Source organism: Salmo salar, chromosome 08, assembly GCF_965601325.2.
Source record: "Salmo salar chromosome 08, fSalSal1, whole genome shotgun sequence".
NCBI classification, from domain to species: Eukaryota; Metazoa; Chordata; class Actinopteri; order Salmoniformes; family Salmonidae; genus Salmo; species Salmo salar.
In genome coordinates, this window is record NC_138298.1 from 41,583,838 (window position 1) to 41,610,811 (window position 26,974).

At 47.9% G+C, this 26,974-nt stretch overlaps 2 protein-coding genes across 2 annotated transcripts in view; one reads left to right on the plus strand and one right to left on the minus strand.

Moving 5' to 3' along the window:
- The window catches only part of LOC123735261 (uncharacterized), a 55,679-nt gene extending 52,846 nt beyond the window's left edge, over positions 1-2,833 (minus strand). Inside the window, 4 exon segments of the mRNA XM_082978274.1 lie at positions 240-413; positions 493-666; positions 750-2,547; positions 2,649-2,833. Of these exon segments, the coding sequence (XP_082834400.1) occupies positions 240-413; positions 493-666; positions 750-2,547; positions 2,649-2,769 (2,267 nt within the window). The 5' untranslated portion in view covers positions 2,770-2,833.
- LOC106593599 (NACHT, LRR and PYD domains-containing protein 1 homolog) overlaps positions 1-26,974 on the plus strand; it is a 160,900-nt gene that overhangs the window by 60,213 nt on the left and 73,713 nt on the right. The gene's annotated exons all lie outside the window — the stretch shown is intronic.

Here is a 26,974-nt window from a genome sequence, read left to right on the forward strand (position 1 = left end):
GTTGGTGTACTGGTGTCAATCATCTTGTAGGACACCCATACATTTGTCCATGACACAAACATTGTCATGAAACATCAGATTTTCAGAGTATTTGTTTTACTAAGCTCAGTTCAGTACAGACCTGACTGAAACAGCTGTACTTACCCCAGTGTGTGTAGTTTACAGTCTGGATCCTCCAGTCCAGCAGACAGCAGTGTAACTCAGCTCAGTACAGACCTGACTGAAACAGCTGTACTTACCCCAGTGTGTGTAGTTTACAGTCTGGATCCTCCAGTCCAGCAGACAGCAGTGTAACTCCTGAGTCCTGCAGGTCATTGTCTATCAGCTCCAGTTGTTTCAGTTGTGAGTTGGGTGAACTCAGGACTGAGGCCAGATGTGAACAGCAACCCTCTGTCAGACCACACTGACCTAGACTAGAGGGCAGAAGAGCACATGGTTAACACATGTTTAAAACATCCACATAATAACTCATACTGAAGATATTTAACTCACACTAGTGTCTGTATGTTGCAGAGTGGACTGGTTAGTCCAACACAGAGCAGCTCCACTCCTCTGTCTCCCAGGTCATTGTTGCTGAGGTCCAGTTCTCTCAGGGGGGAGTTTGGTGTCTGCAGAGCTGAGGTCAGAGTCTCACAGGATTCATATGTCAGTTTACAGCGATCCAGGCTAGAGAGAGTAGATAATCTGTTAGATATACAAATCCTTCATTATAATGATACTGTAAACATCAACTCAATAACATAACTTACAGTGCTCTTTTGCAGGTTTTCACTACCGGCAGCAACCTCTGATAACCTTCCTTTGTTGTGTTGTATGTCTTCAGGTCAAACTCCTCCAGCACCTCCTCTGACATCAGTAACAGGTAGGCCAGGGCTGAACATTGGTCAGGTTTTAGTCTTGTTTCTGAAAGAGTTCCTGATCGCAGGGAGGTCTGCATGTCTTCAACTAGAGAGTTGGCACCAAGTTCATTCAGACAGTGGAACAAGTTGATGATCCTTTCTGGTGAAGATTCCCTTTTGATCTTGTCTGAAAGGTACCTGACTGTTCTCTCAACTGTTTCCTCATTGGTCTGTGTTGTACTTCCTGTCTATGTCAGAAGGCCTCGTAACAGATTCTGATTGGACTCCAGTGAGAGACCCAGAAGGAAGCGGAGGAACAGGTCCAGGTGTCCATTCTCACTCTTCAAGGCCTGGTCCACTGCTCTCCTGTGTAAGTCAGACAACTGTATTGACTGCTTCTCTTCATCACTAGTGGGGGAGAAAACATTTTCCTTCTTGTCCAGACATGATTCTAAAGCATGCACTGCTGCTAGAAACTCCTGAATGCTCAGATGCACAAAGCTGTAGACCTTGTCTTGGTACAGCCCAGATTCTTCTTTAAAGATCTCTGTACACAATGCTGAGTACACTGATGCCTCTGTGACATCAAGGCCACACTCTCTCAGGTCCTCCTCATAGAAGATCAGGTTGCCCTTCTGCAGCTGTTGGAAAGCCAGCTTTCCCAGTTTCAGGATCATCTCTTTGTCTGACTGAGACAGTTCCTTTGGGTTTGTCTCTGTTGCTTTGTTGTACTTCTTATTCTTCACAATGATTTGGATGAGAATGAAGTGTGAGTACATCTGGGTCAGAGTTTTGGGGACTTCATCCTTCTCTGCCTCTTTCAGTATCATCTCAAGGACAGTGGCTGATATCCAACAGAAGACTGGCATGTGGCACATGATGTGGAGGCTCCTTGATGTCTTCATGTGTTTGATGATTTCATTGGCCAGATTCTGATCTGGGATTATCTTCCTGAAATACTCCTCCTTCTGTGGATCATTGAACCCTCGTACCTCTGTCAGCTGGTCAATACACTCAGGAGGGATCTGATTGGCTGCTGCAGGCCTCGAAGTTATCCAGAGGAGAGCAGAGGGAAGCAGATTCCCCTCGGTGAGGTTTGTCAGCAGCACATCCACTGAGGTTGGCTGTGTGACATCACAGCACTTCTCATTGTTTTTGAAGTCTAGAGGAAGTCGACACTCATCCAGACCATCAAAAATGAAAACAGTTTTGGTTTCACCATCTTCAATGCTGTCAATCTCTTTCAGCTCTGGGAAGTAGTGGGAAAGAAGTTGCATCAGACTGTATTGGTCCTTTTTCAGGTTCAGATCACGGAAAGGAAGAGGAAACATGAAATGAACGTCCTGATTTGCTTTTCCCTCTGCCCAGTCAAGGAGGACCTTCTGCACAGAGACTGTTTTTCCAACACCAGCGATTCCTTTTGTCAGCACAGTTCTGATAGGTTTGTCTTGTCCAGGTAAAGGCTTGAAGATGTCATTGCATTTGATTGGTGTCTCTTGTGTGGTTTGTTTCTTGGATGCCATCTCTATCTGTCTAACCTCATGTTCATTATTGAGCCCTCCACTTCCACCCTCTGTGATGTAGAGCTCTGTGTAGATGTCCTTGAACAGACTTTGGTTTCCATGGTGTCCAATTCCTTCAGATACGTGTTGATACTTATGTTTCAGTTTAGCCTTAATGTCTTGTTGGACTGTCAGCAGAGTTTGACCTGTAGGAAAACAATGAGAGTTGGGACTCATAACTTTGTGTGTGTGTTTTATATAGGCCTTTGTACTGTTCTTTGTAATATTGTATGAAACACAGTCTTACTTCTTCTGTCCAGAAGGTTGTGTGTGATCTTTAATGCATCTTCACTGTCCAAACTCTCCACTTCCTTATTGTCATCTGGTAATGGTTCCTGGCTGAAAGCAGGTGGCTGATCACTCTTCATTGATAGCAGGCTGGTTGTAGGTAACTCTGCTTTGGGCTTCTGGACACTGAACAAAACAGGGAGAGATCACCTCATCAATATCTCATCAACTTCATTTTAACAACTGTATAATGGACCTTCTACTGTATAATTACTGATGTTTCTTTTTAAATGAATCCACAATTGGGAAAACAGCAGCACTGAGTGGTATCTACTCTGTCTTTTATAAAGCTAGCCATCTTCAGTTAGCTAGCCATCTTCAGTTAGCTAGCCATTTTCAGTTAGCTAGCCATCTTCAGTTAGCTAGCCATCTTCAGTTAGCTATCCAGCTTCAGTTAGCTATCCAGCTTCAGTTAGCTATCCAGCTTCCTGTTAGCTATCCATCTTCAGTTAGCTAGCCATCTTCAGTTAGCTAGCCATCTTCAGTTAGCTAGCCATCTTCAGTTAGCTAGCCAGCTTCAGTTAGCTAGCCATCTTCAGTTAGCTATCCATCTTCAGTTAGCTAGCCATCTTCAGTTAGCTAGCCAGCTTCAGTTAGCTAGCCATCTTCAGTTAGCTATCCATCTTCAGTTAGCTAGCCATCTTCAGTTAGCTATCCATCTTCAGTTAGCTAGCCAGCTTCAGTTAGCTTCACATTCCAGGTCCGGCTTCATCCATACTATGATGGTGTATACTCCCGCTGCTAAGTGTAGTAGTCTTATAACTGTGTGTTGCACATGGCTAGTCGAACCCCAAACTCTTCATTTAGGCCGGTTAACTCAGAGCTAAGTCCACTTATCCTGAATGAAGTGTCTGAGCCACTAGTTGAGGACCAATGAAATCAGATACCCTTCCTCTCACACAGATTTGGTCATCCTCCCCTTCATTTGAGGAAGATAACCGATTTAAAGATTGCAGAGCTATATGATTAATACATTGACATGATTGGTTGAAGGTAGGTGGGGGCGGGAGGTACTGTATAAACACAAACTCACTTCCTTGAAAACAGCTCTGCACTGCTCCTCGAAGAACAGGAAGTATGAACGCCCTGACTTCTGCAGAGGCCGTATCACCGTAAAATGCTGCACGGCAAATGCAGACGTCAGATTGACCATGCAGAGCCTTTATTTTTGTATTTAACCTTTATTTAACTAGGCAAGTCAGGCAAGTCAGCGGTGTTGCAATCTACTGCAGAGATAGCCTGCAGAGTTCTGTCTTACTATCCAGGTCTGTACCCAAACAATTCGAGTTCCTACTTTTAAAAATCCACCTTTCCAGAAACAAGTCTCTCACTGTTGCCGCTTGCTATAGACCACCCTCTGCCCCCAGCTGTGCTCTGGACACCATATGTGAACTGATTGCCCCCCATCTATCTTCAGAGCTCGTGCTGCTAGGTGACCAAACTGGGACATGCTTAACACCCCGGCCATCCTACAATCTAAGCTTGATGCCCTCAATCTCACACAAATTATCAATGAACCTACCAGTTGCAACCCCAAATCTGTAAACACGGGCACCCTCATAGATATCATCCTAAACAACTTGCCCTCCAAATACACCTCTGCTGTTTTCAACCAAGATCTCAGCGATCACTGCCTTATTGCCTGCATCGGTAATGGGTCTGCGGTCAATGGCCATGCTTTCCACCTGGCTACCGCTACCCCGGCCAACTGCACTGCACCCCCCCACAGCAACTCGCCCAAGCCTCCCCCATTTCTCCTTCACCCAAATCCAGATAGCTGATGTTCTGAATGAGCTGCAAAATCTGGACCCCTACAAATCAGCCGAGCTAGACAATCTGGACCCTCTCTAAAACTATCTGCCGAAATTGTTGCAACCCCTATTACTAGCCTGTTCAACCTCTCTTTCAAATCATCTGAGATTCCCAAAGATTGGAAAGCTTCCGCGAACATTGCCCTCTTCAAAGGGGGTGACACTCTAGACCCAAACTGCTACAGACCTATATCTATCCTATCCTACCCTGCCTTTCTAACGTCTTCGAAAGCCAAGTTAACAAACAGATTACCAACCATTTCGAACACCACTATACCTTCTCCGCTATGCAATCTGGTTTCAGAGCTGGTCATGGGTGCACCTCAGCCACGCTCAAGGTCCTAAACGATATCATAACCGCCATCGATAAGAGACATTACTGTGCAGCCGTATTCATCGACCTGGCCAAGGCTTTCGACTCTGTCAATCACCACATTCTTATCGGCAGACTCAACAGCCTTGGTTTCTCAAATGACTGCCTCGCCTGGCTCACCAACTACTTCTCTGATAGAGTTCAATGTGTCAAATCGGAGGGCCTGTTGTCCGGACCTCTGGCAATCTCTATGGGGGTGCCACAGGGTCTAATTCTCGGGCCAACTCTCTTCTCTGTATACATCAATGATGTCGCTCTTGCTGCTGGTGATTCCCTGATCCACCTCTACGCAGACGACACCATTCTATATACTTCTGGTCCTTCCTTGGACACTGTGTTAACCTGTTAGGGCTAGGGGGCAGTATTTACACGGCCGGATAAAAAACGTACCCGATTTAATCTGGTTATTACTACTGCCCAGAAACTAGAATATGCATATAATTATTGGCTTTGGATAGAAAACACCCTAAAGTTTCTAAAACTGTTTGAATGGTGTCTGTGAGTATAACAGAACTCATATGGCAGGCAAAAACCTGAGAAGATTCCTTACAGGAAGTGGCCTGTCTGACAAGTTCTTGTTCTTCTTGACTCTCTTTATTGAAAAGTGAGGATCTTTGCTGTAACGTGACACTTCCTACGGCTCCCATAGGCTCTCAGAACCCGGGAAAAAGCTGAATGATGTAATTCCAGCCCCTGGCTGAAAAACATTAGCGCCTTTGGTAAGTGGTCTATCAGAGGACAATCAGACTGAGGCGCGTGCACGAGGCGACCCCATGTTTTTATTTTCTCTCTCTTTGTACTAAAACACAGATTCCCGGTCGGAATATTATCGCTTTTTTACGAGAAAAATGGCATAAAAATTGATTTTAAACAGCGGTTGACATGCTTCGAAGTACGGTAATGGAATATTGAGATTTTTTTTGTCACGAAACGCATCGGGCGCGTCACCCTTCTTTACCCTTTCGGATAGTGTCTTGAACGTACGAACAAAACGCCGCTATTTGGATATAACTATGGATTATTTTGAACCAAACCAACATTTGTTATTGAAGTAGAAGTCCTGGGAGTGCATTCTGACGAAGAACAGCAAAGGTAATAACATTTTTCTTATAGTAAATCTGACTTTGGTGAGGGCTAAACTTGGTGGGTGTCTCAATAGCTAGCCCTGTGATGCCGGGCTATCTACTTAGAATATTGCAAAATGTGCTTTCACCGAAAAGCTATTTTAAAATCGGACATAGCGAGTGCATAGAGGAGTTCTGTATCTATAATTCTTAAAATAATTGTTATGTTTTTTGTGAACGTTTATCGTGAGTAATTTAGTAAATTCACCAGAAGTTTGCGGGGGGTATGCTAGTTCTGAACATCACATGCTAATGTAAAAAGCTGGTTTTTGATATAAATATGAACTTGATTGAACAAAACATGCATGTATTGTATAACATAATGTCCTAAGATTGTCATCTGATGAAGATCATCAAAAGTTAGTGCTGCATTTAGCTGTGGTTTGGGTTTATGTGACATTATATGCTAGCTTGAAAAATGGGTGTCTGATTATTTCTGGCTGGGTACTCTGCTGACATAATCTAATGTTTTGCTTTCGTTGTAAAGCCTTTTTGAAATCGGACAGTGTGGTTAGATTAACGAGAGTCTTGTCTTTGAAATGGTGTAAAATAGTCATATGTTTGAGAAATTGAAGTAATAGCATTTCTAAGGTATTTGAATAACGTGCCACGGGATTCCACTGGCTGTTACGTAGGTGGGACGAAATCGTCGCACTGGCCCTAGAGAAGTTAACAAACCTCCAGACGAGCTTCAATGTCATACAACTCTCCTTCCGTGGCCTCCAACTGCTCTTAAATGCAAGTAAAACTAAATGCATGCTCTTCAACCAATCGCTGCCCGCACCTGCCCGCCCATCCAGCATCAGTACTCTGGACGGTTCTGACTTAGAATATGTGGACAACTACAAATACCTAGGTGTCTGGTTAGACTGTAAACTCTCCTTCCAGACTCACATTAAGCATCTCCAATCCAAAATTAAATCTAGAATCGGCTTCCTATTTCACAACAAAGCATCCTTCACTCATGCTGCCAAACATACCCTCGTAAAACTGAACATCCTACCGATCCTCGACTTCGGCGATGTCATTTACAAAATAGCCTCCAACACTCTACTCAACAAATTGGATACAGTCTATCACAGTGCCATCCGTTTTGTCACCAAAGACCCATATACTACCCACCATGGTCGGAACTAGAAGCACAAGCATTTCGCTACACTTGCATTAACACCTGCTAACCATGTGTATGTGACAAATAAATTTGATTTGATTTGATTTTACCATTGCGACCTGTACGCTCTCGTTGGCTGGCCCTCGCTTCATACTCGTCGCCAAACCCACTGGCTCCAGGTCATCTACAAGTCTTTGCTAGGTAAAGCCCCGCCTTATCTCAGCTCACTGGTCACCATAGCAGCACCCACCCGTAGCACGCGCTCCAGCAAGTATATCTCACTGGTCACCCTCAAAGCCAATTCCTCCTTTGGCAGCCTTTCCTTCCAGTTCTCTGCTGCCAATGACTGGAACGAACTGCAAAGATCACTGAAGCTGGAGACATATCTCCCTCACTAGCTTTAATAAGCACCAGCTGTCAGAGCAGCTCACAGATCACTGCACCTGTACATAGCCCATCTGTAAATAGCCCATCCAACTACCTCATCCCCATACTGTATTTATTTATTTATCTTGCTCCTTTTGCACCCCAGTATCTCTACTTGCACATTCATCTTCTGCAAACTACCATTCCAGTGTTTAATTGCTATATTGTAATTACTTCGCCACCATGGCCTATTTATTGCCTTAACCCCGTTATCCTATCTCTTTTGCACACTGTATATAGCCTTTTCTACTGTATTATTGACTGTATGTTTGTTTATTCCATGTGTAACTCTGTGTTGTTGTATGTGTCGATCTGCTTTGCATTGTCTTGGCCAGGTCGCCGTTGTAAATGAGAACTTGTTCTCAACTTGCCTACCTGGTTAAATAAAGGTGAAATAAAAAATTAATAAAAAAATAACAAATTCTTATTTATAATGACAGCCTACCAAAACCTTCTATGGATGATATGTCTACAGCCACAATGCAACAAGCTGTTAAACAGATTGGTGTGCTTATGAATGCAAAGCATCCTAAGTCGGTATTAACGCTAAGTAATAAAATAAAGGTGGAACTTCTAAAAACCTATTTCACAACATAGTCTGCTGAACTTGCAAGATAACTTTTCTTTGATTGTAATTTCGGCACAAATGAAAATGTGTTACTGACTCATGGATTTGATATTTCAGCATTATCTCAACGAAGTGTTCGGTGTTGGACTAGCAATGTGCCTCATTCACGAGCAGTTAAAAGCCTGCTAGAGTGAAAAGGCTCTGCATGGTCAATCCGCCGTCTGCATTGACCAGAAGTCAGGGCATTCATACTTCTTCACTTTGCTGAGTAGAGCAGAGCTGTTGATCAGGAAGTTTAAACCTCCCGCCCCCACCTACCATCAACCAATCATGTCAATGCGGAGCTATACGGAGCCCTCCGCATTTGTTGCAACATTTGGGAGGCGCATGGCATCGCCGTACAAAGCTCAATTTGGCCTCCAAGCCTATGGAGGTTCCACAATTGCTTAACTGATCAAATCAAATGTATTTATAAAGCCCTTCTTACATCAGCTGATATCTCAAAGTGCTGTACAAAAACCCAGCCTAAAACCCCAAACAGCAAGTAATGCAGGTGTAGAAGCCCGGTGGCTAGGAAAAACTCCCTAGAAAGGCCAGAACCTAGGAAGAAACCTAGAGAGGAACCAGGCTGTGAGGGGTGGCCAGTCCTCTTCTGGCTGATCCTCCGAACCGTATACCACATTGCCAGATCAAGCAGAAATTGGCTTTAATAGTGGCAGGCGGGTGAGCAATTTCCACCGTCGTATTATGGATGAAGCCTGACCTGGAATGTGACGCTAACTGAAGCTGGCTAACTGAAGCGGTCTAACTGAAGCGGGCTAACGGAAGCTGGCTAATGGAAGCTGGCTAACTGAAACTGGCTAACTGAAGCTGGCTAGATTTATAAATGCCTGAGTAGATGTAGCTGTAGCTTGCTTCGTAGTGTAACACTTAGGTTAGTTCTGAAGGATTCGTTGCCATAGAGATGTACCTGGCTAAAAGATGAGCCACTCGTGGTACTGGGTATCTCGAGTTGAACTCAGAGCAGTGGCAGGTATTTATGGATGCCAAAAAAAATACAAAACATAAAACCATTCATCTTTCGTCTCTCTGCGTTTCATAATGTTCCTTCAATTCACAAGAGGCTGAATGTATCTCAGAGGAGAAAGCATCTGAGTGAGTGAAACAGCGCCCCCTCTGTCTCTATACATGTAGGACATCTATTCAATTCAATTCAAGGGGCTTTATTGGCATGGGAAACATATGTTTACATTGCCAAAGCAAGTGAAATAGATAATAAACAAAAGTGAAATAATCAATAAAAAATGAACAGTAAACATTACACTCACACGTTTCAAAGGAATAGACATTTTAAATGTCATATTATGGCTATGTACAGTGTTATAACAATGTACAAATGGTTAATGTACAAAAGAGAAAATAAATAAACATGAATATGGGTTGTATTTACAATGGTGTTTGTTCTTCACTGGTTGACCTTTTCTTGTGGCAACAGGTCACAAATATTGCTGCTGTGATGGCACACTGTGGTATTTCACCCAGTAGATATGGAAGTTCATCAAAATTGGATTTGTTTTGGAATTCTTTGTGGGTTTTTGTAATCTGAGGGAAATATGTGTCTCTAATATGGTCATACATTTGGCAGGTTAGGAAGGGCAGCTCAGTTTCCACCTCATTTTGGGGGCAGTGTGCACAAAGCCTGTTTTCACTTGAGAGCCAGGTCTGCCTATTGCAGCCTCTCAATAGCAAGGCCATGCTCACTGAGTCTGTACATAGTCAAAGCTTTTCTTAATTTTGGGTCAGTCGCGGTGGTCAGGTATTCTGCCACTGTGTACTCTGTAGCATTGAAGACAAGGGAAGCCAGAGAGCATCTGGCATTCCTTGACAAAAAAAGTATAAAAAAATTAGCCAATCAGCGTTGAGCTAAACCATGGGTGTCAAACTCTGGCCCGCGGGCCAAATTTGGCCCACGGGGTAATTATATTTGGCCCGCGAGACAATACCAAATTACTACTAGAGCTGGCCCGCCTGTATTATACAGCGCATTCACCGCTAATACTACGAATCCCATAATGCTCTGCTGTTGTTTTCGCGCGCCAATCAGGACAGGACCCAGAAACGCCCTCTCCTCTGTGACAGTAGTCATAGCAACATAGACGCTACAACTGTCAGCGCGCTATCCCTTCCCAAAAATGGCGAAAAGAAAGGCAGAAAACAGGAGCTTTCTGGACAATTGGGAGGCAGAATATCTGTTTACATATGTAAAAGACAAACCTGTTTGTCTTGTTTGTGGAGTCAACGTGGCTGTAAGTAAGGAGTACAACATTAGACGACACTATGAAACGAAACACCATGACAAATACAAGGACCTGGACATGACTCAAAGGAGCCAGAAAGTAGAGGAGATGAAAAGAAGTTTGGTTTCACAACAGAATATGTTCAAAAAAGCCACATCACAAAGTGGGGCTGCTGTAAAGGCTAGTTATATAGTGGCAGCAGAGATCGCAAAATCAGCCCGGCCCTTTAATGAGGGAGAGTTCGTGAAAAAGTGCATGATGAAAGTTTGTGACCTCGTATGCCCAGAGAAAAAGCAAGCATTTTCAAACGTGAGCCTGAGCAGGAACACAGTAGCTGATCGCACATGTGATCTTGCCACCAATCTGTATGACCAGCTGATGGAAAAGGGAAAAGATTTCGTTGCGTTCTCCCTCGCTGTGGATGAGAGCTGCGACGCATCTGATACTGCTCAGCTGTCAGTCTTCATCCGTGGAGTGGACTCAAATCTGTGTGTTACGGAGGAGCTATTGGGATTCAAATCAATGCATGGCACAACCACAGGAAAGGAAATCTTTGAGGAGGTTTCCAAATGTGTAACTGAAATAAAGCTGCCGTGGGATAAACTCGTTGGATTAACGACAGATGGTGTGCCAGCGATGTGCGGTAAAAAGAGTGGACTGGTGGGCATGGTTTGGGAGAAGATGCGGGAAGAGAACTGTGCAGGTGAGCTAACTGTTTACCACTGCATCATACATCAGGAATCACTGTGTGCCAAAGCCCTAAAGATGGAACATGTTATGACCACAGTAACACAGGTAGTTAACTTTATAAGAGCCAAAGGTCTGAATCACCGCCAGTTAAAAAAATGTCTAGAGGAGTGTGGTTCGGAATACGCAGACGTGCCGTATCACACAGAGGTGAGATGGCTAAGCAGAGGAAAAGTACTGAACAGATGTTTCGAGCTGCGTGAGGAAATATGTCAATTCCTGGAAACCAAAGGGAAGGATACAGCAGAGCTCCGGGAGCAAAAGTTTCTGTGTGAGCTGGCCTTTCTCTGTGACATCTCGAGCCATCTCGATGCGCTGAACCTGCAGCTTCAGGGGCGGGGGCGCATCATCACAGACATGTACGCTGCAGTGAGGGCCTTTAAAACTAAACTGTGCCTGTGGGAGAATCAGATGCTGCAAGGAAACCCTTGCCATTTTCCCTGCTGCCAAACCATAAAAGCGCAGATCTCTACCGCCGTGTTCCCATGCGCACAGTTTGCTGAAAAACTCAGTGTTCTCTCCGCTGAGTTTAGCCGGCGATTTGCCGACTTCGATGTCCAGAAATGTAGGTTTGAACTGCTTAGTAATCCCTTCGCAGTTGATGTGGAAAATGCACCAACCAACATCCAAATGGAGCTGATTGAACTCCAGTGCAACGACACGCTGAAGTCAAAGTATGATGCTGTGGGCGCCGCACAGTTTCCACGGTTCATCCCTGACACAATGCCTCAGCTCCGCACCCAAGCTGCTCAGATGCTCTCCATGTTCGGCAGCACTTATCTATGCGAGTGTAACGGCTGTCTTCTGTAAAAATGGACCAAGGCGCAGCAGGTATGTGAATACTCATCTTTAGTTAAAATAAAGGAGTAGAGCATCCACTTAACAATTCAAACAATATATCAGACAGGAACAGTTTTGCAGGCACACAGCACGCAGTGCAAAAACAACTACCCACAAAACCAAGTGACAAACATACTCCTACATATATGACTCCCAATCAGGAACAACGATACCCAGCTGTTCCTGATCAGGAGTCACAAGACCAACACAGAACAATCACACACACAAGACTGCCACGTCCTGACCCCAAAACTACAACAACAGCTCCATCTGCTGGTCAGGACGTGACAGTACCCCCCCCTCAAGGTGCAGACCCCGGAATGCACCTAACAACGAAAAAACACCAACAAACAAAATCCCCAACAAAACCCATAAACAATAACCCCTAAACAATAAGGGAGGGAAGGGAGGGTGGCTGCCGTCAACGACGGCACTGTGCTACACCCTCCCTCCCCAACCCACCTATCCTGGAGGTGGCTCCGGTGCAGGACGTGGACCCTGCTCCACCCTCGGCGTCGCCCACTTCGGTGGAGCCGATAGCTGCACCAGGCAGACGGACCCCTCGAGCCGGTCCGGAGGACAGGAGGGCCCCTCGGGCTGGGCCGGGGGACAGGAGGGCCCCTCGGGCTGGGCCGGGGGGCAGGAGGGCCCCTCGGGCTGGGCCGGGGAGCAGGAGGGCCCCTCGGGCTGGGCCGGGGAGCAGGAGGGCCCCTCGGGCTGGGCCGGAGAGCAGGAGGGCCCCTCGGGCTGGGCCGGGGGGCATGCGGGCCACTCGGGCTGGGCCGGAAGGCATGCGGGCCACTCGGGCTGGGTCGGAAGGCATGCGGGCCACTCGGGCTGGGCCGGAAGGCATGCGGGCCACTCGGGCTGGGCCGGAAGGCATGCGGGCCACTCGGGCTGGGCCGGAGGGCAGGAGGACCACTCGGGCTGGACCGGAGGGCAGGAGGACCACTCGGGCTGGACCGGAGGGCAGGAGGACCACTCGGGCTGGACCGGAGGGCAGGAGGACCACTCGGGCTGATCCTGACAGGCCGGGCACCCTGGCAGATCAGGGCAGGCGGGCACCTCTGGCAGAACCGGGCAGTCTGGCCACTCTGGCAGAACAGGGCAGTCCGGCCACTCTGGCAGAACAGGGCAGTCCGGCCACTCTGGCAGAACAGGGCAGTCCGGCCACTCTGGCAGAACAGGGCAGTCCGGCCACTCTGGCAGAACAGGGCAGTCCGGCCACTCTGGCAGAACAGGGCAGTCCGGCCACTCCGGCAGAACAGGGCAGTCCGGCCACTCCGGCAGAACAGGGCAGTCCGGCCACTCCGGCAGAACAGGGCAGTCCGGCCACTCCGGCAGAACAGGGCAGTCCGGCCACTCCGGCAGTTCAGGGCAGTCCGGCCACTCCGGCAGTTCAGGGCAGTCCGGCCACTCCGGCAGTTCAGGGCAGTCCGGCCACTCCGGCAGTTCAGGGCAGTCCGGCCACTCCGGCAGTTCAGCGCAGTCCGGCCACTCCGGCAGTTCAGCACAGTCCGGCCACTCCGGCAGTTCAGCGCAGTCCGGCCACTCCGGCAGTTCAGCGCAGTCCGGCCACTCCGGCAGTTCAGCGCAGTCCGGCCACTCCGGCAGTTCAGCGCAGTCCGGCCACTCCGGCGACTGTTGACTGGCGGGCAGCTCCGACGACTGTTGACTGGCGGGCAGCTCCGACGACTGTTGACTGGCGGGCAGCTCCGACGACTGTTGACTGGCGGGCAGCTCCGACGACTGTTGACTGGCGGGCAGCTCCGACGACTGTTGACTGGCGGGCAGCTCCGACGACTGTTGACTGGCGGGCAACTCTGACGACTGTTGACTGGCGGGCAACTCTGGTGACTGTTGACTGGCGGGCAGCTCTGGTGACTGTTGACTGGCGGGCAGCTCTGATGACGACTGTTGACTCCTGATGCGTGGGGCAGGTATTGGACGTACCAGCCTGGAGACACGCACCTCCATGCTAGTGCGTCTGGCGGGAAACACCGGACCGAAAGGGCGCACTGGCGGTCTTGAGCGCAGCGTTGGCATCACCCGTTCCGGCTCGATGCCTACTTCGCCCTGACACATGCGGGGCGCTGGTACCTTGCCTACCGGCCTGAAAATCCCAGGCCTCACCACAGCCCCAACCCCAAAGCACGGACCTGTCCAGTCTGCCCTACAAGGGTACGGGGAGCTGGCCTGGGGCTGTAATCTCGCCCCGCCAAATAGCCCTTGTGCCCCCCCCTAAAAAATTCTTGGGGCTGCCTCCAACATTCCTCCCTCACTTGCCTCTCTCCTCTTCTCCGCTGCATGGTCCTTTGGTGGTGGGTAGTTCTGTAACGGCTGTCTTCTGTAAAAATGGACCAAGGCGCAGCAGGTATGTGAATACTCATCTTTAGTTAAAATAAAGGAGTAGAGCATCCACTTAACAATTCAAACAATATATCAGACAGGAACAGTTTTGCAGGCACACAACACGCAGTGCAAAAACAACTACCCACAAAACCAAGTGACAAACATACTCCTACATATATGACTCCCAATCAGGAACAACGATCCCCAGCTGTTCCTGATCAGGAGTCACAAGACCAACACAGAACAATCACACACACAAGACTGCCACGTCCTGACCCCAAAACTACAACAACAGCTCCATCTGCTGGTCAGGACGTGACAGCGAGCAACTTTTCTCCTCGATGAAGATGACCAAAACAACTCACAGGAGACGTCTGACTGATGAACACCTTCGCTCGATACTGAGGATTTCTTCAGCTCAGAGCCTGAGCCCAGACATTGATGAACTAGCATCCAAGAAGAGATGCCAGGTATCTGGCTTGGGCACATCAGATTAGATCAGTGTGCAATAATTAACGTTTTCTTTGTGCACTTTTTCTTGCTACAAGGCATGGGCTTGAATGGTTGATTGATTTATTATCATTTTATTTGTAAAATTATTAGCCAGTGGAAAAAGTTTATTTTGGTATTTAAATCAGAAGGCTGCAAATAGAAAAGAGGCATACGATTTTTATTTAAATTTTATTTATTTAATAAATGAATGCCATTGATGTGTTTTTTCATTTGAAATTCGATTTTGCATGTCTCCACTATTAAATTATATATTGTATGGTAATAAGCGATGCTTGTTCCATATTCAATGTTAAAGCAAAACTTGTTTGGGTCCATATTAAAAGGTTCATTTGTTCAATGTTGGCCCGCAACTTTGTTCAGGTTTTACATTTTGGCCCACTGGGTATTTGAGTTTGACACCCCTGAGCTAAACTGAGTGAGCTTAACTGTGAATGGTCCTGGCACACAAAAAAACAGTGTCAAGGGAAGCCAGTTTGGATTTGGCTTCACTCCTATCAAATCCCATTGAGAGCATATTTCATTGACAGAAGAACTTTAATTGTTGCACCTCGTTGTGGCTTGCTTGCCAGCTAGGTAAATCTTGCCCTTTCCTAAATTAGCCATGGATGGAGATAGGGATTTGGACTTGTGGTTTTACTTAAATCTCCGTAATGGCTAATGATTATAACGGCGATTCTGATCCAACCATTCATTCATTAAAGTGGGTACTGTGTGACAGAGTGATAGACTGTTTTGTCAACATGAAAGACAGGAGGATGGCATTTGTGTTTCTTTACAAGTAGGGTGAGTCAACATTATCTTTCTACTTCCACACACACAGCCACATCATATTTAGCTTATGTTGATTGGACTAAATTATTTTTGGTTGAACTGGTGTTGGAACAGTGGAAGCAGCTCCTGTTTTCTTTGTGACTTGCTGTAACTCTCTGTGGTTCTAAATCAATAGTTGTTCAGTGGTCAGAAAATGTCAGAAACATTACCTTGACCATGCTGTAGGTCATGTACCTGTTTGTTACATGCAATATGCTTTGTGGACTTCACTGGACAGAGGTTTCTATCCGGTTTTGTGATAAAACAAAGGTGTGGTTGAATTTATTCTGCCACAGTGTCTTATTGTCTCAGCCTTTAGTCCTATATATCACTGTGTCTTATTGTCTAGGCCTTTAGTCCTATATATCACTGTGTCTTATTGTCTAGGCCTTTAGTCCTATATATCACAGTGTCTTATTGTCTAGGCCTTTAGTCCTATATATCACTGTTTCTTATTGTCTCAGGCTTTAGTCCTATATATCACAGTGTCTTATTGTCTCAGCCTTTAGTCCTATATATCACTGTGTCTTATTGTCTCAGGCTTTAGTCCTATATATCACTGTGTCTTATTGTCTAGACCTTTAGTCCTATATATCACTGTGTCTTAATGTGTAGGCGTTTAGTCCTATATATCACAGTGTCTTATTGTCTCAGCCTTTAGTCCTATATATCACGGTGTCTTATTGTCTAGGCCTTTAGTCCTGTATATCACTGTGTCTTATTGTCTCAGCCTTTAGTCCTATATATCACAGTGTCTTATTGTCTAGGCCTTTAGTCCTATATATCACAGTGTCTTATTGTCTCAGCTTTTAGTCCTATATATCACAGTGTCTTATTGTCTAGGCCTTTAGTCCTATATATCACTGTGTCTTATTGTCTCAGCCTTTAGTCCTATATATCACTGTGTCTGTCACAATTGTTGTCGGTGAATGAGGACCAATACGCAGCAGGTACGTGAATGCTCATCTTGATTTTTAATTATCTTCAAAACCGAACATACAAAACACAAAAAACGAACACTCGACAAATAAACAGTCTGGTAAGGCACAAGGCTATACACAGAATAATCACCCACAAATCACACATACAAACACACCCTAATATATGGAACTCTCAATCAAAGGCAGATAGACAACACCTGCCTTCAACTGAGAGTCCCAACCCCAATCAACCAAACATAGAAACACACAACCTAGACTAACCATAGAATACTAAACATAAACCAAAACCCGGAATTACTAAATCAAACACCCTTTACACAAAACACACCACCCCGAACCACAGAAAACAAATACCCCCTGCCACGCCCTGACCAAACTACAAAACAATTAACCTTATATACTGGCCAGGACGTGACAGTACCCCCCCCTTAAAGGTGCTACCCCAGAAGCACCTTAACAAAAAATAACCCCAAGCAACACCAACAAAAAGTCCCCTTTTCTAAAGGGAGGGAAGGGAGGGTGGCTGCCGTCAACGACGGCACTGTGCTACACCCCCCCTCCCCAACCCACCTATTTCTGGAGGTGGCTCTGGCTCCGGCCGTTCCAGGCTGTCGGGCCACTCTGGCTTCGCCGGGGGGCAGTCGGGGCAGTCTGGCAATTCGGGAGAGTCTGGGCAGTCTGGCAATTCGGGAGAGTCTGGGCAGTCTGGCAATTCGGGACAGTCTGGGCAGTCTGGCAATTCGGGACAGTCTGGGCAGTCTGGCAATTCGGGACAGTCTGGGCAGTCTGGCAATTCGGGACAGTCTGGGCAGTCTGGCAATTCGGGACAGTCTGGGCAGTCTGGCCACTCCGGCAGTTCAGGGCAGTCTGGCCACTCCGGCAGTTCAGGGCAGTCTGGCCACTCCGGCAGTTCAGGGCAGTCTGGCCACTCCGGCAGTTCAGGGCAGTCTGGCCACTCCGGCAGTTCAGGGCAGTCTGGCCACTCCGGCAGTTCAGGGCAGTCTGGCCACTCCGGCAGTTCAGGGCAGTCTGGCCACTCCGGCAGTTCAGGGCAGTCTGGCCACTCCGGCAGTTCAGGGCAGTCTGGCCACTCCGGCAGTTCAGGGCAGTCTGGCCACTCCGGCAGTTCAGGGCAGTCTGGCCACTCCGGCAGTTCAGGGCAGTCTGGCCACTCTGGCAGTTCAGCGCAGTCTGGCCACTCCGGCAGTTCAGCGCAGTCTGGCCACTCCGGCAGTTCAGCGCAGTCTGGCCACTCCGGCAGTTCAGCGCAGTCTGGCCACTCCGGCAGTTCAGCGCAGTCTGGCCACTCCGGCAGTTCAGCGCAGTCTGGCCACTCCGGCAGTTCAGCGCAGTCTGGCCACTCCGGCAGTTCAGCGCAGTCTGGCCACTCCGGCAGTTCAGCGCAGTCTGACCACTCCGGCAGTTCAGCGCAGTCTGACCTCTCTGGCGACTGTTGACTGGCGGGCAGCTCTGACGACTGTTGACTGGCGGGCAGCTCTGACGACTGTTGACTGGCGGGCAGCTCTGACGATGACTGTTGACTGGCGGGCAGCTCTGACGATGACTGTTGACTGGCGGGCAGCTCTGACGATGACTGTTGACTGGCGGGCAGCTCTGACGATGACTGTTGACTGGCGGGCAGCTCTGACGATGACTGTTGACTGGCGGGCAGCTCTGACGATGACTGTTGACTGGCGGGCAGTTCTGATGATGACTGTTGACTGGCGGGCAGCTCTGATGAAGACTGTTGACTGGCGAGGCTGGGTTGACGCACTTGTAGCCTGGTGCGTGGTGCTGGTACTGGGATTACCAGATTATGTACACGCACCTCCAGGCTAGTGCGGGGAGCGGGAACAGGACGAGTCGGACTGGGTTGACGCACTTCCGGGTCCGCACGAGAGACAGGAGCTGGAAACCCAGGGCTATGGAGGCGCACAGCCGGTCTAGATCTTACCTCCTGCACAACCCGCCTTGGCTGGATGGAACTAGTAGCCCTGTACGAGCGGGGTGCTCGTACAGGGCAGACTGGGCTGTGCAGGGGCCTGATGGTAGCCGTGCGTAGAGCGGGAGTTGGGTAGCCTGGTCCTCGGAGGCGTACCGGCGACCAGATGCGCTGCGCAGGCATCCTCCTACCAGGCTGGATGCCCGCTCTAGCACGGCACCTGCGAGGGGCTGGAATAACGCGCACCGGACTGTGCGTGCGTATGGGTGAGATAGTGCGCTCCTCAGCGAAACATAGCGCTCTCCACCCCATACGCTCCTCCATATAACCACGAGTAGCTGGCTTCCGGCTCTTCTTACGCCTAGCCAAACTACCCGTGTGCCCCCCCCCAAAATTTTCTTGGGGGTGCCTCTCGTGCTTCTCCTTCAGCGCGTACTTGGCCTCGTACCACCGCCTCTCTGCCTTGGCTGCCTCAATTTCCCACTGCGGGCGTCGATAATCCCCAGCCTGATGCCAGGGTCCGGCCCCGTCCAGAACTTCCTCCCAAGTCCACTTCTCCCGCCAGTCCAACTCGAACTCCGTCTGCTCCTTCCTCTGCTGCTTGGTCCTTTGGTGGTGGGTGATTCTGTCACAGGTGTTGTCGGTGAATGAGGACCAATACGCAGCAGGTACGTGAATGCTCATCTTGATTTTTAATTATCTTCAAAACCGAACATACAAAACACAAAAAACGAACACTCTACAAATAAACAGTCTGGTAAGGCACAAGGCTATACACAGAATACTCACCCACAAATCACACATACAAACACACCCTAATATATGGAACTCTCAATCAAAGGCAGATAGACAACACCTGCCTTCAACTGAGAGTCCCAACCCCAATCAACCAAACATAGAAACACACAACCTAGACTAACCATAGAATACTAAACATAAACCAAAACCCGGAATTACTAAATCAAACACCCTTTACACAAAACACACCACCCCGAACCACAGAAAACAAATACCCCCTGCCACGCCCTGACCAAACTACAAAACAATTAACCTTATATACTGGCCAGGACGTGACAGTGTCTTATTGTCTCAGCCTTTAGTCCTATATATCACAGTGTCTTATTGTCTAGACCTTTAGTCCTATATATCACTGTGTCAAGGCATATGAATTAACAGGTTATAGAGCACACAATGAAATGATCACAACACATGGGTTTTAATATGGCTGCCTCCCCCAGTGATTTTACCCACGCACCGCTACTGATTCAGAGTTGACCACATTTGACTCTCTGACTCCTCATATCTGATGAACAGTGATTTGTTGACACCGGAGGGAGAAGAGCATCCGGCAGCGTGTGCAACGATGTCCGAGAGGGAAAGAAAACTGTGTTTGTTGTTTGTAGTAACATCTTTGTTGTTGTAACATCCCAAACGGATGGTTTCACCGTTAAGGAATCTAGCTTTAAGAGAACTGTATATATTTACAATTAATCGCTTACCTCTTAGAACTGGTGTCTTGAGTCATTTTAGAGGCAGTGGTCCCCTCCTCTCTCTCCCCAGAGAGACTCATTTTAGAGGCAGTGGTCTCCTCCTCTCTCTCCCCAGAGAGACTCGTTTTAGAGGCAGTGGCCTCCTCCTCTCTCTCCCCAGAGAGAGTCATTTTAGAGGCAGTGGTCCCCTCCTCTCTCTCCCCAGAGAGACTCATTTTAGAGGCAGTGGTCTCCTCCTCTCTCTCCCCAGAGAGACTCATTTTAGATGTAAGTCACAGCTCACTCAGCTACAATAAGAAATAACAGAACAGTCAATATTTCTGAACATTGAAGAACCAATAACAATGACAACACTTTTACGGTCTGTGGTCAGAGTTTAAACAGAGACTTCATGTTGCATTTAAACATTTACAGTCCAATCTGTTATTACTTTGACCTGGATCTCCATTAGCTAGTCTCCCTTGTTGGATCCCCTGACTCCATAACAACAGCTGTCTACAAGGGCTCCACACACAACTAAAATACATTATAGACATCTACTTTACATTGAAAGATGGTAGTAGACATTATAATGTGCAATCAATCGCCTATAACAACAACTCTATACCTCATAGCCTATAACATCAAATATTAATTAGGCTAATCAATATAAATCAACATAAAAGCCTACAATTATTATTCTTGAAAGTTGAAATCAGTATTGTAATAACTTTACAATTCTGCGGAAGTTTAACCCCCTAAATCACCTCTCTCTACAATAGTCTAAGTTCTGGTTTAGTAGTAGCCTACAAGGTGACACGCATTGCTTTGTTATGCAAGAAAATGTCCAAAAATGGACACATTGGTTTGTCTGGCAAGTCCGTTTGATTGTGCAATAATAATAATAAATCAGAGCTGGACCGACTTTTGGAAACCCTGATTTAGTCACCATTTACATCGTTTATGTGCCAATTGTTGCATGTCACTTTTACTTGAGCGACTTGACGAGACGGACTAGTTTCTTTAGCGACAGATTTACAAAATTCCGACGCACGTCGTCTTTCAGGAATTGAAACAACGCAAAGTGTCGACTGTGTTGGGGATCATCGGATAGAAAATCACGATAATGTGCAATCAATCACCTATAACAACAACTCACTACCTCATAGCCTATAACATCACATCATATTAATTAGGATAATCAATATAAATCGACATTTAAGCCTACAATTATTATTCTTGAAAGTTGAAATCAGTGTTGTAATAACTTTACAATTCTGCGGATGTTTAACCTCCTAAATCACCTCTCTCTACAATAGTCTAAGTTCTCAAACACTTTTCTATAATAAATTGTAAAAGGCTACAAACCTCAAACATGTTTCTTCGACCGTTATTTCTCTACTTCCTTATAAAATGTTGGCTACTTCCCATTTCAACACAGTGGTCGGGTTCAACACGTATAGGTTTATATTATATGTTCATATTTATGTAACATTAAGTCCCCAAACCCGGACGACGCTGGGCCAAATTGTGCGCTGCCCTATGGGTCTCCTGATCACGGACGGTTACAGCCCGCGATCGAACCCGGGTATGTATTGATGCAGTGTCTTAGACCGCTGCGCTACTCGGGAGCTTAAGTTAAAATAGCTGACAGATATTTATTCCTAACCCTTTAAGAGAATACAGCCTACACACCATCATTTCTTGTTCTGGTTTAGTAGTAGCCTACAAGGTGACACGCATTGCTTTGTTATGCAAGAAAATGTCCAAAAATTGAACAATTGGTTTGTCTGGCAAGTCCGTTTGATTGTGCATGAGCTGGGGTGTACTACCTAGTGCACACCGTACCAAACCGTTGCAAAACGTTTTGGAACGACAACGAGTTTCAAATTCAGGTAATTCAGAGCCAGACCGACTTTTGGAAACCCTGATTTAGTCAACATTTACATCGTTTATGTAACAATTGTTGCATGTCACTTTTACTTGACCGACTTGACGAGACGGACTAGTTTCTTTAGCGACAGATTTACAAAATTCCGACGCACGTCGTCTTTCAGGAATTGAAACAACGCAAAGTGTCGACTGTGTTGGGGATCATCGGATAGAAAATCACGATAATGTGCAATCAATCACCTATAACAACAACTCACTACCTCATAGCCTATAACATCACATCATATTAATTAGGCTAATCAATGTAAATCAACATTTATCTACAATTATTATTCTTGAAAGTTGAAATCAATATTGTAATAACTTTACAATTCTGCGGATGTTTAACCCCCTAAATCACCTCTCTCTACAATAGTCTAACTTCTCAAACACTTTTCTATATTAAATTGTAAAAGGCTACAAACCTCAAACATGTTTCTTCGACCGTTATTTCTCTACTTCCTTATAAAATGTTGGCTACTTCCCATTTCAACACAGTCGACGCGTTCAACACGTATAGGTTTTTTTTATATTATATGTTGATATTGATGTCATATAAAGTCTTCATACACTTCATGCAGGTGTTCAGCCCATAAATTCATATTGTATCTGGTAAAAGTGGATTTGTATTAATGTGATGTGATTGAGTGATGTTTTGCAGTGCTACCAGCAGAGGGCAGTGGGACAACAACCAGGTTCGGCAGAAGGACGCTGGACGGGTCATATCTGTGTTATTATGGTAACATGATAGGATGGGGAACCAATGATAGACAATGATTCTGCAGAACCCAAAACAGACTGATTATAATGTATAGTATATGATGTTACATTGAACTAATCACATTTATTAAAGACCAACTCACAGAGACACATAAATACATTCATGCCTTTTAATTGTATTTATTGAAAATGTATTTGACAGGGATACTGCACATCAATCAACATTTCTGTAAATGTGACAGATTTAGCCAGCTAGCTAGTTTTCAACTGTAGTCCCTGGGCTGGTAGATAAACATTTTAATAAAAACAAAATAAATGTTTTTGCCCTAACACAACTGATTCTACTAATCAAAGGCTTGATGATAATTAGTTAATTAGTTTAATCTAAGGTGTTCGTTCTCGGGTAAAAACTAAAACATGCAGCCCTTTGGGGTCCCAGAGGAGAGGTTTGGAATAAACTGACCTACAATGTTATACAAATTAACTCATGATTTATTAATTATCTCACCAATTCACACACACACACACACACACACACACACACACACACACACACACACACACACACACACACACACACACACACACACACACACACACACACACACACACACACACACACACACACACACAGAAATAGACACAGACACACACCGAAAGTAATGTGATACAAATTTACCCTGCCCCCACCACCCAACAGACTTTTACCCTGCCCCCACCACCCAACAGACTCTCACCCTGTCCCCACCACCCAACAGACTCTTACCCTGCCCCCCCACCAACCAACAGACTCTTACCCTGCCCCCCCACCACCCAACAGACTCTTACCCTGATCCCACCACCCAACAGACTCTTACCCTGCCCCCACCACCCAACAGCCTATTGCCCTGTCCCCCACCCAACAGACCCTTACCCTGCCCCCACAACCCAACAGACTCTTACCCTGCCCCCACCACCCAACAGACTCTTACCCTGTCCCCACCACCCAACAGACTCTTACCCTGCCCCCACCACCCAATAGACTCTTACCCTGCCCCCACCACCCAACAGACTCTTACCCTGCCCCACCACCCAACAGACTCTTACCCTGCCCCCACCACCCAACAGACTCTTACCCTGCCCCCACCACCCAACAGACTCTTACCCTGCCCCACCACCCAACAGACTCTTACCCTGCCCCCACCACCAAACAGACTCTTACCCTGCCCCCACCACCCAACAGACTCTTACCCTGTCCCCCCACCTAACAGACACTTACCCTGCCCCCCCACCACCCAACAGACTCTTACCCTGCCCCCACCACCCAACAGACTCTTACCCTGCCCCCACCACCCAACAGACTCTTACCCTGCCCCCACCACCTAACAGACTCTTACCCTGCCCCCACCTAAAAGACTCTTACTCTGCCCCCACCTAACAGACTCTTACCCTGCCCCCACCACCCAACAGACTCTTACCCTGCCCCCACCTAAAATACTCTTACCCTGCCCCCCACCCAACAGACCCTTACCCTGTCACCCACCCAACAGACCATTACCCTGCCCCCACCACCCAACAGACTCTTACCCTGCCCCCACCACCCAACAGCCTCTTACCCTGTCCCCCACCCAACAGACTATTACCCTGTCCCCACCACCCAACAGACTCGTACCCTGACCCCACCACCCAACAGACTCTTACCCTGTCCCCCACCCAACAGACTCTTACCCTGCCCCCACCTAAAAGACTCTTACTCTGCCCCCACCTAAAAGACTCTTACCCTGCCCCGACCACCCAACAGACTCTTACCCTGTCCCCCCACCTAACAGACACCTACCCTGCCCCAACACCCAACAGACTCTTACCCTGCCCCCACCACCCAACAGACTCTTACCCTGCCCCCACCACCCAACAGACTCTTACCCTGCCCCCACCACCTAACAGACTCTTACCCTGCCCCCACCTAAAAGACTCTTACTCTGCCCCCACCTAACAGACTCTTACCCTGTCCCCACCACCCAACAGACTCGTACCCTGCCCCCCACCACCCAACAGACTCTTACCCTGACCCCACCACCACCCAACAGATTCTTACCCTGCCCCCACCACCCAAAAGACTCTTATCCTGCCCCAACAGACTCTTACCCTGCCCCCACCACCCAACAGACTCTTATCCTGCCCCAACAGACTCTTACCCTGTCCCCACCACCCAACAGACTCTTACCCTGCCCCCACCACCCAACAGACTCTTATCCTGCCCCCACCACCCAACAGACTCTTATCCTGCCCCAACAGACTCTTACCCTGCCCCCACCACCCAACAGACTCTTATCCTGCTGCTGCTACCCCAACAGACACTTACCCTGCCCCCACCGCTACCCCAACAGACACTTACCCTGCCCCCACCACCACCCAACAGACTATTACCCTGCCCTCCCCACCCAACAGACTCTTACCATGCCCCCCCACCACCTAACACTCTTATCCTGCCCCAACCACCCAACAGACTCTTACCCTGCCCCAACCACCCAACAGACTCTTACCCTGTCCCCACCACCCAACAGACTCTTACCGTGCTCCAAACATCCAACACACTCCTACCCTGTCCCCCCACCCAACAGACTCTTACCCTTCCCCAACATCCAACACACACTTACCCTGACCCCCACCACCCAACAGAGTCTTACCCAGACCCTACCATCCAACAGACTCTTACCCTGTCCCCCACCATCCAACAGACTCTTACCCTGTCCCCTCCATCCAACAGACTCTTACCCTGCCCCCACCACTCAACATACTCTTACCCTGCCCCCCCACCACCCAACAGATTCTTACCCTGTCCCCACCACCCAACAGAATCTTACCCTGCCTCACCACCCAATAGATTCTTACCCTGCCCCAACCACCCAACACTCTTACCCTGCCCCCCCACCACCCAACAGATTCTTACCATGCCCCCACCACTCAGCAGACTCTTACCCTGTCCCCACCACCCAACAGATTCTTACCCTGTCCCCACCACCCAACAGAATCTTACCCTGCCTCACCACCCAACAGATTCTTACCCTGCCCCAACCACCCAACACTCTTACCCTGCCCCCCCACCACCCAACAGACTCTTACCCTGCCCCCACCACCCAACATACTCTTACCCTGCCCCCCCACCACCCAACAGAAACTTACCCTGTCCCCACCACCCAACAGACTCTTGCCCTGCCCCACCACCACCCAACACTCTTACCCTGCCCCCCCACCACCAAACAGATTCTTACCCTGCCCCCACCACCCAACAGATTCTTACCCTGCCCCCCCACCACCCAACAGATTCTTACCCTGTCCCCACCACCCAACAGACACTTACCCTGCCCCCATCACCCAACAGACTCTTTCCCTGCCCCCCACCACCCAACAGACTCTTGCCCTGTCCCCACCACCCAACACTCTTACCCTGCCCCCCACCACCCAACAGACTCTTACCCTGCCCCCACCACTCAATAGACTCTTACCCTGCCCCCCCACCAGCCAACAGATTCTTACCCTGCCCCCACCACCCAACAGATTCTTACCCTGCCCCCCCACCACCCAACAGATTATTACCCTGCCCCCACCACTCAACAGACTCTTACCCTGCCCCCACCACTCAACAGACTCTTACCCTGTCCCCACCACTCAGACTCTTACCCTGCCCCCACCACTCAATAGACTCTTACCCTGTCCCCACCACCCAACAGACTCTTACCCTGTCCCCACCACCCAACAGACTCTTACCCTGCCCCCACCACCCAACAGACTCTTACCCTGCCCTCCCCACCCAACAGACTCTTACCCTGCCCCCACCTCCCAACAGACTCTTACCCTGACCACCCCACCACCCAACAGATTCTTACCCTGCCCCCCCACCACCCAACAGATTCTTACCCTGTCCCCACCACCCAACACTCTTACCCTGCCCCCCCACCACCCAACAGATTCTTACCCTGTCCCCACCACCCAACAGATTCTTACCCTGCCCCACCACCCAGATGTAATGTGTCATTGCTACAGTTGTAAATGTGTATATATTATTATCATCTTTATCGTCTCATTCACTTCTCTTTTTATTTTTTATTAATTTTGAGCTGCATTGTTGGAGCCCATAACAAGAGAGAGATTTTCACTGTACCCTGGAATTACATCTGAGTCCCTGTCCATGTGACCAATTACATCTGAGTCCCTGCCCATGTGACCAATTACATCTGAGTCCCTGTCCATGTGACCAATTACATCTGAGTCCCTGTCCATGTGACCAATTACATCTGAGTCCCTGTCCATGTGACCAATTACATCTGAG